The sequence below is a fragment of the Nipponia nippon genome, unplaced genomic scaffold (assembly GCF_047370975.1).
Source record: "Nipponia nippon isolate SJK-2023a ecotype South Korea unplaced genomic scaffold, ASM4737097v1 scaffold_5, whole genome shotgun sequence".
NCBI lineage: Eukaryota > Metazoa > Chordata > Aves > Pelecaniformes > Threskiornithidae > Nipponia > Nipponia nippon.
Genome location: NW_028262369.1, coordinates 43055798 through 43069370, shown reverse-complemented (window position 1 = coordinate 43069370; position 13573 = coordinate 43055798). Strand labels below are relative to the sequence as shown.

Here is a 13573-nt window from a genome sequence, read left to right as displayed (position 1 = left end):
ATATAATCTGATGAAAAAATCCTTAGACAACTGACAGAAGAAACCTACAATTGAAATAACTGTTATAAATAGAAATACTACCCTCACAATAGCCATACTGTGCAGGGCCTCCTACCAATTTTTAAAAATCAAAAACTGCTCTTCTCATCCTTTATTTCAAACTTCAGGCGTTTTTCCAAAGTAAAAATGATCAAAACATCCAGATTAAAAACACATCATGGATTAAGCAGAATGTTTTGGAAGCATTCAGCCTAAGCTTTGAGTTCATTTGGTCTTAGGTGGAGGCATAACCAGAGCGATGTGCGCAACTGTAATCTGTAATTAACTTAAATGCCCTTTAAATTTGAGCTAGCCAATCTATCAGAGGGTGTAGATTGAAAAACAAGTGCTTCTAGTTCTTGCATCAGTTACTTCACATGCTAATTTGAGACAGTTCACTACTCAAATGTTTTTAGGCCATGAAACCCCTCACAGTTAAATTAGAGCTGATTTTGCTTGAGTTACTCTCATATAAAGCAAATACTTAGAGTAAGCAGTAGCAAAGCAAGGCTATATGATAGGAAATGAAGTTAAATGGTGATTACTTTCTGCTAAGTTACCTTCCCATCAAGTTCAGACAATAATGCCAAAAACCAGGACCTATGCATTCCACAACAAAGGAAGACTTGATCAACGCAACATTAAGTAGCACTTTCTGACACAATATCCTTTCCTAAATCAAACAAGTTTAAAGGATGCTGCAACAAGACTAAGATCTCATTTTCCAAAGTTAACAAAGCCAAAGGTCCTTTACAGAGCTAGCAGAAGTGATTTTATTGCTGGAAACGGTTCTTCAGGATCACTTTACAGTGGTGGAGAGGAAAGGGAAGGAGAAAAGAGGCAACTCTTTTCAAAGCCAAAACCTCAGAAGGTTACTACAAGGTAAGTGGTCCGATTCCACAGACTACTTCTTGCTCCCCAAATTAAGGAGTAGAGAAACTGACAACTACCCTAGGATATTAGGATTAAGGAAAAGACAGTCTCTGAGTTTCTAAACAGAGGAAGAGGTAACATTTTAAACTTGCAACAACAATATACCTTGCATTCTGGTTTTCTGATCTAAGTCCACATTTAAGAAAATAAAATTGTATGGAACATTTCCCCTCCACCATCACTATTCCTAAAGAAGCCATTAAAAAGATAATAAATAAAAACAAACAAAAAACCCAACAAAACAAATGAACAAAAAACCCCAGCCTATTTAGTTTTATTTCCGGGCAGAGAATCCATACCTTGTGCAGTGTTCTACTTTTTTCTTTTCCCTTCATTGGCATCCTGTTTTGGTCTAGCTGAACGAGCAAATTGCTGAGATTCTGTTAAGGACTACAAGTGTCAATGATAAAGAGAAGCCAATCAAGAAGCAAAAAAGAAGCATTATTTCAGCAAAAGATAGTTTAAAAAGTGGCCTTTATCCGTGAATCAATTCTACTGCAGTATTAAATATTGTAAGAATAGTGTCTACTAGTCAAAGATTAGGACCTCACTGATCTGCAGTACAAAAAATTTTAAGAGAGCCTGTCCAAGATACAACTAACCAGGAAGGGGTTAGGTGCAAACAGAGTAACTACAGCAGTATAAATGCTTGATATTTACAATCCTCCAACCCAGCATGTTAATTCCATAACTTTGATGTCTCAGTAACTATTTGGGATGAAAAAAGCTAAAAGGAACAGAGGTTGCAGTGAACAAGAGTACAAAGAAAAGGAAATAAAGTATGAAATATTTAAGTGAAAAATAAGAAAGGACTTACAGACAAAAAACAGGGCAATGCAATCAAAAAGCATAGAAATCCCAACACAGGCCCAAAAAGTAACTGACAGATCCAGCTGGAGAAGCAGTCTCAATAGAGACCACTGACCCTGACAGGAACATTTCTTTAGGTTCTTAATTCTGTAAACGCAGGCTTAACCAAGTCAAAAAGCCTACTTAAATACAATGGTCATACAAGCTAAATTACCTTTTGTATTGGGTTTACAGGATCAAAGAGCTAAGACCAGAGAAGACAATTTTATTGTCTTAAATGAAGCACATTTAACTTTCCTATTTCAGAAGAGGTGCCTCAATGTATTTTTCAGTTATCATAAAATTAACAATAGTACACTATGCTATGCTGCCTGGTCTTCTTAAGGTATTTCCTCTTTCCACAAATTTCTAGTAAGTAGAAAACTATGACAGCAAAACTAGAGATTGACAGACAGATTACAAAGAATATAATGTAAATGTTTGAAGAAAAAGATACAACCACCATGGGTTTTTCAAATAAGACATATCCATTTGCTTCTTTTAAAGCTTTAGCAGCTGCTTTTTCATTAGGAAGTCCAATGAAAGCCTGTCCCTTCATACGGCCTTCTTTCATCAAACGTATATCAAACCTAGAGGCAAAATTGAGAATTGGGAACTACTCATATTTAACCACACTTTCATATTTCACAGTAGAAATATAATTATCATGCTTTGAGTTGGAAAACTAGCAGAAATGGGACCAGAGCCTACAAGCAGGAGTTTTGTCACTGGAGACCATTTTGCCTGGGGGAACCATTTAGTAAAAAGTGACCTTAGACCGCAGGATAGCAAATGGATGTGCAACTGTAGTAAATATGACATATGCAAAATGATCAGATAAACACAATCGTCTACACTGTTCACTCTGTGTTGCTCAGCCAATAAACAGTAAATTTGGTAATGAAAAAATATGGGCAAAATAGTAGGGTCTTCAGACACTGTTCAAAAAATAATTCTATTTCTGTACTTGTGATAAATGAAGATTTTCAGATGCAACGCATTTTTTCCTTTATGCAGAAGCATAAAGAAAAAAGATGACTAGTTTTTAAATCACAATTTTCACCAGTATTACTGAAGTTAACATAAAAAGGCTTAATTTTAACCAAGTACCAAAGTAACTTACATATTTCGTTCCACTTCTGACTGGAAGTCAACATATCTTCCAAAAATGAACTTGAGATCCTGAAATTAAAGGACAGGTATAAGAGGAAAGCTGATAAAAAGCTCTTCTGATAAATATTTAATTTGCTTGTTTACCTACCTTTTCTTGAACTTGTTTAGCTAAATTCTTCACATATATCCTGCAGTTTGGATCACCTGGCTCATAGTTTTTGAAAACAGAAAATTTTTCCATTTCTTGAAGACAGAAAAACAATGTTTTAGCTCATTTACTTACTTTGTATTTTTGCTCAGTATAAAATAAATAAATGTAATATATGATCAATTAATAAAGGAAATACTTATTTAAATTATCTGTTGCAACAAATCAAAGAGCTATTATTAGATAATTTATTCTCACAGTTATACCTTCTCTAGAAAGTCTGTTTTTTTCTAGATCCCTTCTAGAAATAAATTCTGATGGTATTTCATCATCCTCCTCTTCAGTTTCCATTTTATCATTTGAGCTAGGAGCTGGGAAAATCCTTCCAAAGCCTGTATTATTGATTTCTTCTGTTGTTGCATAAAGGTCTGAAATTTCAACACATTATATAAGTAGTTTGTATGTTTATTCACAAGAGGATCAACGGCAAGCAAAAAAGTATACTCCTTCCAGTAACATTTTAATATAGTAGACTTTGTAAAGCAATTTGAACTCGTCCTTAAAGAAATGTGTCTTAATCCCTGGGTTGACAAACACACCTGCTATATATGGTCCTATAAAATCAACTCTACTACAAATAAAAGCGACGGCACATGCCAGTTAAGGTAAAACTAGCCTTGCTGCTCAAGTCTGGATCCATTTGAATGGTTTACCTAATTTTCATTCAAAGAAACTGTACATTACTGTAAAGTACCAAGAAACACAGACTGACCATAACACTCTAAGAAACCATCACACCTCATTGCTATTATCGCCCAGCATTTTTATAGCAGATAATCAGTGCATCAGAGAAGGAGTTGGCAATCACTTGCATGCTGCTCTCTAAGAGCTGGAAAAGGAAAATCTGAAATTAGCCTGATATATTCAATTGCACTATATAATATCGAGAATGCATTTGTAAGATATTTGCCAAAAACACCTTAACATTAAAAGACAGTACAATTCACTGTAAATACACAGATCACATAGGAGAGAAAGAGATCTTTAAAATCCTCTAGATCCTTTACTGTACCAAAGCACAGTTCTGTGCTTTAACATGGGAAAAACAGCAAATGCAGACAAGACACAAGTTGGTGTTCTTAAACAAACCCTGGCGTATACTATTTGTGAAAGCTCCAATACAAAAGAAGAAAAGAATTCCCTGGCCTAAATTTCAGCAGCCTTCTACACACTGAAACCACACAAATTTAATATTAAATACATTGAAGTACGAACTCTCTTACCATTTTTTTCTTCTTTTTCTGAGTTTATCTGAAGAACAGCTGGGATGTCAGTAGTAATGTGGAACTCAATTTTTTTATGACCTACATGCTGTGGCTGCTCAAAGACATCTGAAGGTGACAGTGCAGGGTGCAAATTACTGTTTAAAAAACCAACATGTTAATTAAAGATTCAGACACTGATGAGTGCATAGTCAAATACAAGATTTCTTCCAGATAGATTTTATGCTGCTTTTTACCACAAATACATGAGTTCTCCATTTCATAAATTTCACCCAATATAGTTCAAGTTGATTAAAACACTGCAAATTCAGTAGGTATGGCTGGCAGTGAGAGCAAAACCAAGAATTACATACCACATTACAGTATAGACAGGCACTTACGAAAAACTTCATCAGTAACTTAAAATACAAAAAATAACTGGCCTTGCTGCCACTCTCACATAGTGTATAAAATACACCACATTTTCAAAAAATATAGCAAATCATTTGGAGAAGGAGGAAGGGTATTAGTAAAAAATGCATTCACAATTGGTCGTCACTACATAGAAATACTACATTGGTGTCTACTGTGCCATAGCAGTGCAATTTCAAAAAACAAACTTATTTCAAACCAAATCAGTTTTTATTCTTCCAGTATCATCCTTTTTTTTTTATTTTAAATTTTTATTTTAAGAAGTATCCCAAACAATAAATCCAGATGGCTTCTGTCAGGGCTGTGATATGAAATTGTTTTTCTTTTTCATGAAAAAGTGATTTTTATTAGTTTGCTAGCAAGAGAAACACAGAGCTTGAACCAGGCGCACTTTACAGAATAAGGTTATTGAGCAGACTTGAGTTCAAATTACATGAAAATTTGGACCTTTAGAGTAATGAAACCAAGCATGAGGATAAGGGAAGACCAACTCCACTACCAAATTTACCTATCAGTGAAGAATGCTTGTTTTTAGAACAGCAACACTAAAGCAAACAGAGAACGAACACCATTTAGTAAAAGGAATAATCTTCTGAAAAAGTGCAAAAACCACAGAAATAATACAAACCTGTGAGGAGTACACACGGGAACATTCAATAAGTCTTTAATTCTTTGCTTTTTTCTAACACCACGCCTCTTCGTGTTTATTGGTCTTTTAGGCTGAAGGGTTGCTAATTCCATCAACTTGGTCATTCTATTTTAAACAAAATTTAAAAGAGAAGCAAAGTGGTTTACAGTTTATTTGAAAATACTCATTTTGAAAACCCCTTCCTTAGAGCCCGTGAAATAGAACTTTTCAGAACGTGGTTATAAACCTAGCTACCTTAAGACCGAAACTACATTAATAAACTATAACACATAGCAAATCGATATACACAGAGCACTTAAGTGACCCACCAAAATCATAATGAGTTCAATGGCGCGCCTTCCCTCCCCAAGCATGAGCCTAATTAGGACACTGAAGCTGTAGAAATTCTAAGAAGCCCCAAGCTAAACCTTTTTTTTTTTTTTTTTTTTAATAATACTATTTCCACTCAACAGGACTGCCTTTTTTCAAATGCATGTATTTTTCTGAATATAGCATAGGGACTTTCTGATTTACTTTTCAGCTTAAATAGCAAATAAAGAAAATTGCTTCTTCATTTACTATTAAAGATTTAAAAAAACAGCTATGACGTAATTCAGTCCCAAAACTGCAAGAAAATCCTCAGCACACACAACCTCCCATTATTATTACTGCTAGCAATACACACTGATGTACAAAGAACATTTTGGAAGTCAGAGTGCACATAATTCAGGCTGAGTAGTTTACTCAGTAAAGATGTGGAAAAATGAAGAAAAACTAATTACTGTTTCTTTATATCTGCACTCTCTCTTCATTCTGAGTTTTTGTTTTGTTGGGGTTTTGTTTTTTGGACATGGGAACAAATAATTTGCATACCATTTGGCCATTTTCCTTCTCTTACTGTGATTCAAAACAGCACTGTCCTTCTGCGTTTGTCACTCTGGAGCTTCCTTAAGCATCTGGGAAGATTATCTATATACTGCAAACGTTAACAGATTCCACCATTTGCTGAACTAGAAGCTAGAAAAGTAAAGACACCACTTTAAAAGAGCCCCAAAGCTTGCAAATGACTGTAAAATGCATACCTCTCCTTTTCCTCCTCATTATCACTTTCGTATTCTGATTCATCTCCACTAGATACTTGCTCTTCTTCCTCTTCAGGCAAAGGAGGCTCTTCAGGAGGCAGAGGTGGGATTGGGGGAGGTGGCACAGGCACTGGTAAATATTCTTCATACTAATTATGGGGAAAAAGTTAAAAAAAAGAAGTAACATTTTAAGAAAAAAAATTGCATATCTTCTTTTCCTTTACATAACAAAAACAATCAATAAATTAGAAGATGACAAGAAGCATTTTTAAAGTATGTTTATAGGGATTCTAGATGCTATTTTGCTAAACTACATTACTAATGAAAACTTTCCACAAGAAAAAAAAATTGGTGCTTTCTGAAGCGTAATAGTAAATGCTTTCATTCTTTTAATTTGAGGAGTTGGAAAAAAAAATAGCAGCCATAGCCCTGCGTTTTTACTTTGCACTCAGCTTTAAGGACTTTCCCAGAGAAGAATATGGTCAAAACATGTGGGAGGAGGCCTAAGCTCCCAAGCCATCTCAATTTCTACACTGAACCTTCCACCACCTATCAAAGTTGCATTTCTATTTCTGTAAGGAGTGAGGATTTCATGAAAGGACTCAGTTTTTTCATTGAGACTGCAAAAACACACGTATAAGGAACTTCCTATGTACAAAATCATCTCCAGCCCCACTTTCAACAATCTTACTACACTTAACAGCTACTTTTATGTACCATCAGTTCCACAAGGCACTGATGTCTTCTGGCATCAAAAATAGTGTGCTCTTTAGAAACTGCTCTAGGAATTTTGAGGACTGGCTTCTTACCTTACTACTCTTTTTTGCATGACCATTAAATTCACAGTGCTTAACCTGGCCCAATGCCAGGCAACAAATAAAATTATTCCCAGAAAATCAGTGTGCATTCATTTATTTGATAGATTGATTTCATAGTTTTCTTTACCAGCTAACTCCCCTGTTATTAGAAGCAGGTGTTTTGTTAGGGCATACACAAAGTGTAGTGGAGCACAACTTCACTATATCCAAATACTGTAGCTATCACTATTAATGCAAGTCCTCACTTGCTCTATCTTCCACTGGCAGTCAGTCAAACTACTCTATCACAGCAACACAGAACTCGGCTCACAGAGCTGGTATTTCTATTGCCCTTCAGAAACAGCTCCCCCTAAGCCTCTGCCAGTTTCCCTCAACCTTGCCTCTTTCAAAAAACATCCTGGAGACAGAGCAAGTTAAATACAAAAGTACTGCATAATCTCATTAACAATCTGAATCTAATCAGAACTCCAAAGAAACACATGGATCAAAGAACTTAACACATCTTTGTAAGGCAACGGGCTAATGGCATTCTTTATTTCCTGTATGTGTAACATGATGCTATAACCTCTCTTTTTTTATAATACTCAACAGTTTTAAATATTCCAGTGCTACTGTCACACACATATATCTTTGTTCTAAGTATAGTTATAAAGATTTCTTTAGAAGACTAACACGCACATCTTGCCCAATGAAATGGAGCAGTATTTGCTATTCTCTGGAAATTTCTCCAACTTTTAAAAGTTTGAACTTAGATCTCCTACCATGTTGCTAACATTTTAAATTGTGAATCTGTTTTACAGTACTTAAAACATGTATTAAAAAAGTTACCATGGGAGGGCGAGCAGTAATTGGTCCAAAAGGTGGAGGAAGATTCATCTTATTCATAAGATGAAGTACCTGAAATGATTCAAGATAAGTAAGATTTCCTTTAAATAAATAAATAAATCAATAAAAATAGTTCCTTGCTAGGTATAATAGCCAATAACTTCTGGCAGGTGTCAATCAGCATAGTTTTAATGAAGACACAACTACATTAGTTATTAAACAATGTGAAAGCCTGCACTTGAGCTCCAACACTAACAGTAAATATGAGCAACACCCTAAAAAGGCTAATCAAAAAAAGTAAAACATCTTCTCAGAATGAAATTCCAAGTACTCAAGTCACATCTGATTAGGAAGATCATATCCAGTTAAGTCTTCAGTGTCAATGAAGTAAGTTACTTCTGGTCAATGAAATCTTATTATCTCAACATCGTAAAAAATTAACATTCGTTAACACTATCACAGGAAAACTAATTTAATATTTACTATGACAAAATTATTTCTGTGTATCATTAAAAGATGAAAAAGGAGACGGGTTTATTTTTATAATTTCATTTTTCACCATTTTTTACTTACCTGGACATAAAATTTGGGCACACTTGCCAAGGCATTTGCTATATTTGCTAGAATTGTACTTGAAGGTGGTGGATACAAATATTTTAAGCAAGAATTGATGGGAAAGGTGAGGCTGAGGAAAAAAGATTAAAAACAAGACATCTTAGCACCACTGCCACATAATGACTGATAACACTTAATGATTACTAGAGGTTTAACTATTCATTACATCTGAATTATTACTGAAATATTATTTCCCCTAGAACAGTTTTGGGCCACTTACATTATGTCTTTAACACCAGGGAGCAGTCCCCTAATGCATGGCAGACTTACTGTGCTTGGGCACAACGGAAGTACCAACACATGCAGAAAGCCTAATGCACACAGAAACAATCAACTTGTCCAAAACCAAAAGCACAGCATAGCATGCTGTACAAACATCATAAACTCAATGCTCAAAGTGCCAGATCTGTTAGCCCAAAAAGAAATTTATTCTTCATGTATGCAAAAATGCACATGGGGGCAAAAAAGAACAAGAAACCTCTGGAAAAACAAAAGTGAACAGTATTCTGCTGTTAACACTGAGACAACCTACCCAGTCCTCAAACTCCTCCTGAGAAAGCAATGCATAGTGCTAGAAGGCTATTATGCGATCCACAACTTCACGGCTCAAAGCACCAGTCACTACTCAACTTGAGTTCTAAACTTGAAGAACTAAAATTTCATCTTTATGACAATTCCTACAGCTATGCATGTAGAACAGTAGCATACTGTGAAACAAAACGAGAGAATGCAGCATACTGCAGTCTCTCTTGTTCAACAGTGTGTAACACTTATTTCAAAATAAACTTTAACAGAATAAAATAGTTAAGACAAAAAAAACTCCACTAACCCATGGTTGGGTGCAATTCCATTCTCTATTTTAACACAACTTGGTTCTTTCTTCTCTTCTTCTTTCACTGGTTCTTCTGAACTGAACATTAATTTAGCATTAATTAAAACAGGGCAAAATTTACGTGCCTTACATAATGTATGAAATATGCTTAATCTCATCTATTAAAAATATAAGCAATAGATTAGTATAGTATTTTTAAAAGCTTTCACCAATGGTATTACTACAGCCATTATTAATTCTTAGGAATTAATACACATGGATAATTATAGTAGCCAGACTTCTAAAATAAATATTTATGCAGTTTTAAGTAGGTCCTCCTATATTCAAATGCTTCTGACTTAAATCTACTTACAGGAAAAGAACTAAAATTATTTCATGCTACTGTCTGTTCAGAGACTGTATAAAAGCAAAGGTATTAAATTATTAACTTGTTCATATTCAGAGAGTGGAATAAATAACTTAAAACCTCTCCAGTTGATTTTAATTAAGCGCTATCACATAGCTTCTACCACTTAGTTACATAATACACAGGTAAACTTGAAAGCCTAAATATGCAACTTATTTTTTTAATTAAGCACCTGACAGACAATTGAAACCCAAACTATCACAGTTCTTGGTCACACTAGCATTAGGATTCATTGATATTTTTTTTTATTTTTGTTTTTAAATATTACATATTCTTTAACTATTTGTAGAGAGACTCAGACAGTTTTATGTTTGTTGTGCTCATGCTTCAAGCTAGATACATGCAAATCAGCTCCAGCTTAGAAGCCAGTAGCTATAATAGTATAGTCTTATACAATTGTGCTAGCAGGTGTCAATTCTGCCTGACTCTTGATTAGATTAGAAAGAAACATCAGGAAAGCACTGCATGCACTGTTTAACAGCAAAAGAAAATTATAATCCTGACACAAAAGACAAGTAGAAGAGTCTTTTTTTAAACACAGGGAACCTGTGCAACACAGAGGTCAGCTTACGCAGACTGGAGTCTTGCTCTGTAAATGAGAACAAACAGGACCATCTGCTGATTAAAGATATTAATAACTATAGGAATAAGGATGGGAATTATTTCATGGTGATACTGAGTGAAACAATACTAATGCGAGGAATGCAGTCACTTATCTATAGAGCTGAACTTGCCTGTTAACACTTCTAAATGATTATGATTTATCCTTTGACTTAACAGTACTGCAAAAGGATCATGAATACGGACCACAAACACAGAAACTAAATTATTATGCACATACCTTTTACACTTCTCTGAGACAGAAGGCTGGCTAAGTACCTGCACGCTATCTTGCTCCTTCGCAAATTCAACAACTAAGGTGTGACCTAAAAGTTTCAGCTGATGCAGTCTTGACAAAGCCTTCAAATAATTATAATGGAGAAAAGAAAGAAAGGAAAGAGGAAAAACATCAGAACTATTTCAAAGCATAACTGTTTTTTCTTTGGCTGGTACACTAGCCATAGGATGCAGTCCCAACTGCTTTAAGCTAAGTCTGTGGCACTATAGACACTGGTAGTTCTGCACCATCCCTGCCTTCACAGTCCTGCTTTTAACAGCCTCTCTCCTGCTAGCAGGAAGGAAAAAGACGAGGTTGCACAGACAGAACCATTGCAGAGACTTAGGTCATCTGAACACAGCAGCAAGACTGCAGCCTTAACAATGACGCTTATTACATAGCCTAATAAATCTCTGTGATTTCAAGTAACCAACCTCTTGCTCATGAACTACAAATATGCTGAAGTCCACTAGTAATAGCTGGGAATTTTAAAATCAGGATTCTTAACAGTAACACTAGGAAGCTCCAGCATTCTGTAAGTCCAGATCCCAATAGGCTGCTAACAACTGACACAAAGCAACCTAAATTCAGCACTGTTCACCTCACACGGTCTTTGTAACTTTTTTGAGTAGTACTTTACAGCATGGCCTAAAAAAACATAAAAGCAACACCAAAAAACAACAGGGCATAAGAGGGAAATTCAGGACACAGGCTTTTTACCAGATTCGTATTTAAAAAGCATTATTAGTGTTACCTTTTTGGCATCCACGTCCCCCATTAACATGGTAGTTTTCTTTTGCTTATCAAAGTTGGGCATTGAAGGCAGTCTTGAATTGTGTACATCACTATGTCTGAATTTTATGGCAAATATGCAATTATGCAGGAGACAAATTCTTTTTTGTTTATAGTTTATATATAAACGCACACACATCCTGGACAAGGCCCTCATCAGTCTCAACTCATGTAAATTTGCCATGCTCTAAGTGACAGGTTGGATCAGATGAATTCCACAAGCCCCTTCCAACTCACCTTTCTTATGACTCTACAGAAGGTTGCTTTTATCAAATCGTTCAAGCACCTCTTGAAACAGAACTCTAATATTACATCACTCAGCATTTTTTTTCCTGACACTGAGTACTAGATGATGTGTAAAACATTTTAGAGCACAACTAGCAATTCAGAAAAGTGCTTTGCTAAAATATTCAGTAACAAACTCAATACAAACCTTCACAGCTGCATTTTCACTGGGAAAGGTAGCAAAAGCAGTATGTTTCTAGAAAACAAACAAAAAAAATTGTCATACTGAATTCAAATCAAAAAGGTAACAAATTGCATGTAAAAACATATACCCACAAGTAATTCGTAAGTTCACGTTTACATATTTGAAAGCTTCCAGATAATAGCCACCTAGCTCCCACGTGTGGCAAAGGTGAAGGACTAGAGATCATTTTTCTTAAGAATTTAAGACAAGCACCTCCTGCAGTCAAAAATTAAGATAGGAACTCGGCAGTTTGAGGAATACAAAGTATTTTTTTCTAGTGAGCAAAAGCCATCCTAAACAACAAGAAAGTACATATTGATAAAGAAGTTTAATCCTCTTTTCAGAAAAGGAAATTTATTTCAGCACCTCTCAGCAGAACATTTTCATCAAAGCAACTCCTAAAAGTAATACTTTTCCTGCTACAAAAGTCATAACTGTTGTTGTGCTCTGAAAGTTTGGATGGTTTCTAACTAACATTTTCCCTTACTTCGTAAGTTTAAAAAAAAACTTAAGCTTTCCAAATTAGATTAAGTCCTCACAGAATACACAGTTCATTTTAAATTTGTTCATCTTCATTACTGTTCAAGCTTTATTACTTCATCTTGCCACCACATGATTCCATATTAAAAACTCAAATTATTAACACTGTTACAAGAGCACCTATCAGGAAAATCATTGTAACAAAGGCAGTATTTTTAATCTCCTATAAAAGAAAGCATGACCCTGATACAAGATGCAGACATCAGTTATCTGCAGTTCTGCAGGACTGCAAGGCTCTTTCCAAACAGCATTCATCACCAGACAGATGCTACGTTTTTATAATTTGGAGGAAGAAAACAATAAAATAGCGATTTCAAGAGACAGACCTGTGAAACTGCATCCCTACACCTACCAACAGACCCTTCTGCACTGCTTTTCCACAGCCTTGTTCCTAACAGCAAGCGAGGCCAAAGCTGCGGCCCAGGGCACGGGACTCGCAGCCGGCAGGCAGACGGCACAGCGGTGCCAGCCGCTCTCCGGCACGCCCCGCCTGGGCCCAGCGGGGAGAAGGAAGAGCTCTGGCCCGGCAACCAGGCTCACCCCCTCCCTGCAGCGCGGCAGACGGCCCAGGGCGGCGGCAGGGCTCTCCTCCCGCCCCCACCGCCGGAGCAGGCCCAGGCCCCGGCCCTCACCAGCCGTCCGTGGTCCGACAGGACGCGCACGGACACCGCGCCGAAGTGCTTCAGCAGATCCTCCTTCTCCGCCGCCGTCAGCTCGGCGGGCAGGTGCCGCACCAGCAGCGTCCGGCCCCGCCGCCGGGCCACGCCGGGGTGCGGCGGGACGCCGGGGTGCGGCGGGCCGGCACCTGAGCCGGCACCCGGGCCGGGACCCAGGCCGGCGCCGGCCGCCCGCGCCTCCTCACAGCCCAGCGCCGCCATTGCAGCGCGTACGGCTGGAGCCACCCCCGCGCGGA

General features: G+C 36.9%; 2 protein-coding genes across 2 annotated transcripts in view; both read right to left on the bottom strand.

Moving 5' to 3' along the window:
- LOC104017637 (pancreatic alpha-amylase) overlaps positions 1 to 2270 on the bottom strand; it is a 20680-nt gene extending 18410 nt beyond the window's left edge. Inside the window, exon 1 of the mRNA XM_087731204.1 lies at positions 1272 to 2270. The gene's annotated coding sequence lies outside the window, so the exon portion shown is untranslated. The remainder of the gene's footprint in view (positions 1 to 1271) is intronic.
- Positions 1 to 13573, bottom strand: part of RNPC3 (RNA binding region (RNP1, RRM) containing 3) — a 16377-nt gene extending 2804 nt beyond the window's left edge. The window contains exons 1-14 of the mRNA XM_009471054.2: positions 13293 to 13573; positions 12085 to 12132; positions 10824 to 10942; positions 9574 to 9654; positions 8703 to 8814; positions 8133 to 8201; positions 6487 to 6635; positions 5405 to 5530; positions 4366 to 4502; positions 3349 to 3510; positions 3083 to 3177; positions 2945 to 3003; positions 2279 to 2411; positions 1272 to 1344 (exon numbers count right to left, since the gene is read on the bottom strand). Of these exons, the coding sequence (XP_009469329.2) occupies positions 1285 to 1344; positions 2279 to 2411; positions 2945 to 3003; positions 3083 to 3177; positions 3349 to 3510; positions 4366 to 4502; positions 5405 to 5530; positions 6487 to 6635; positions 8133 to 8201; positions 8703 to 8814; positions 9574 to 9654; positions 10824 to 10942; positions 12085 to 12132; positions 13293 to 13538 (1596 nt within the window). The 5' untranslated portion in view covers positions 13539 to 13573 and the 3' untranslated portion in view covers positions 1272 to 1284. The remainder of the gene's footprint in view (positions 1 to 1271; positions 1345 to 2278; positions 2412 to 2944; positions 3004 to 3082; positions 3178 to 3348; positions 3511 to 4365; positions 4503 to 5404; positions 5531 to 6486; positions 6636 to 8132; positions 8202 to 8702; positions 8815 to 9573; positions 9655 to 10823; positions 10943 to 12084; positions 12133 to 13292) is intronic.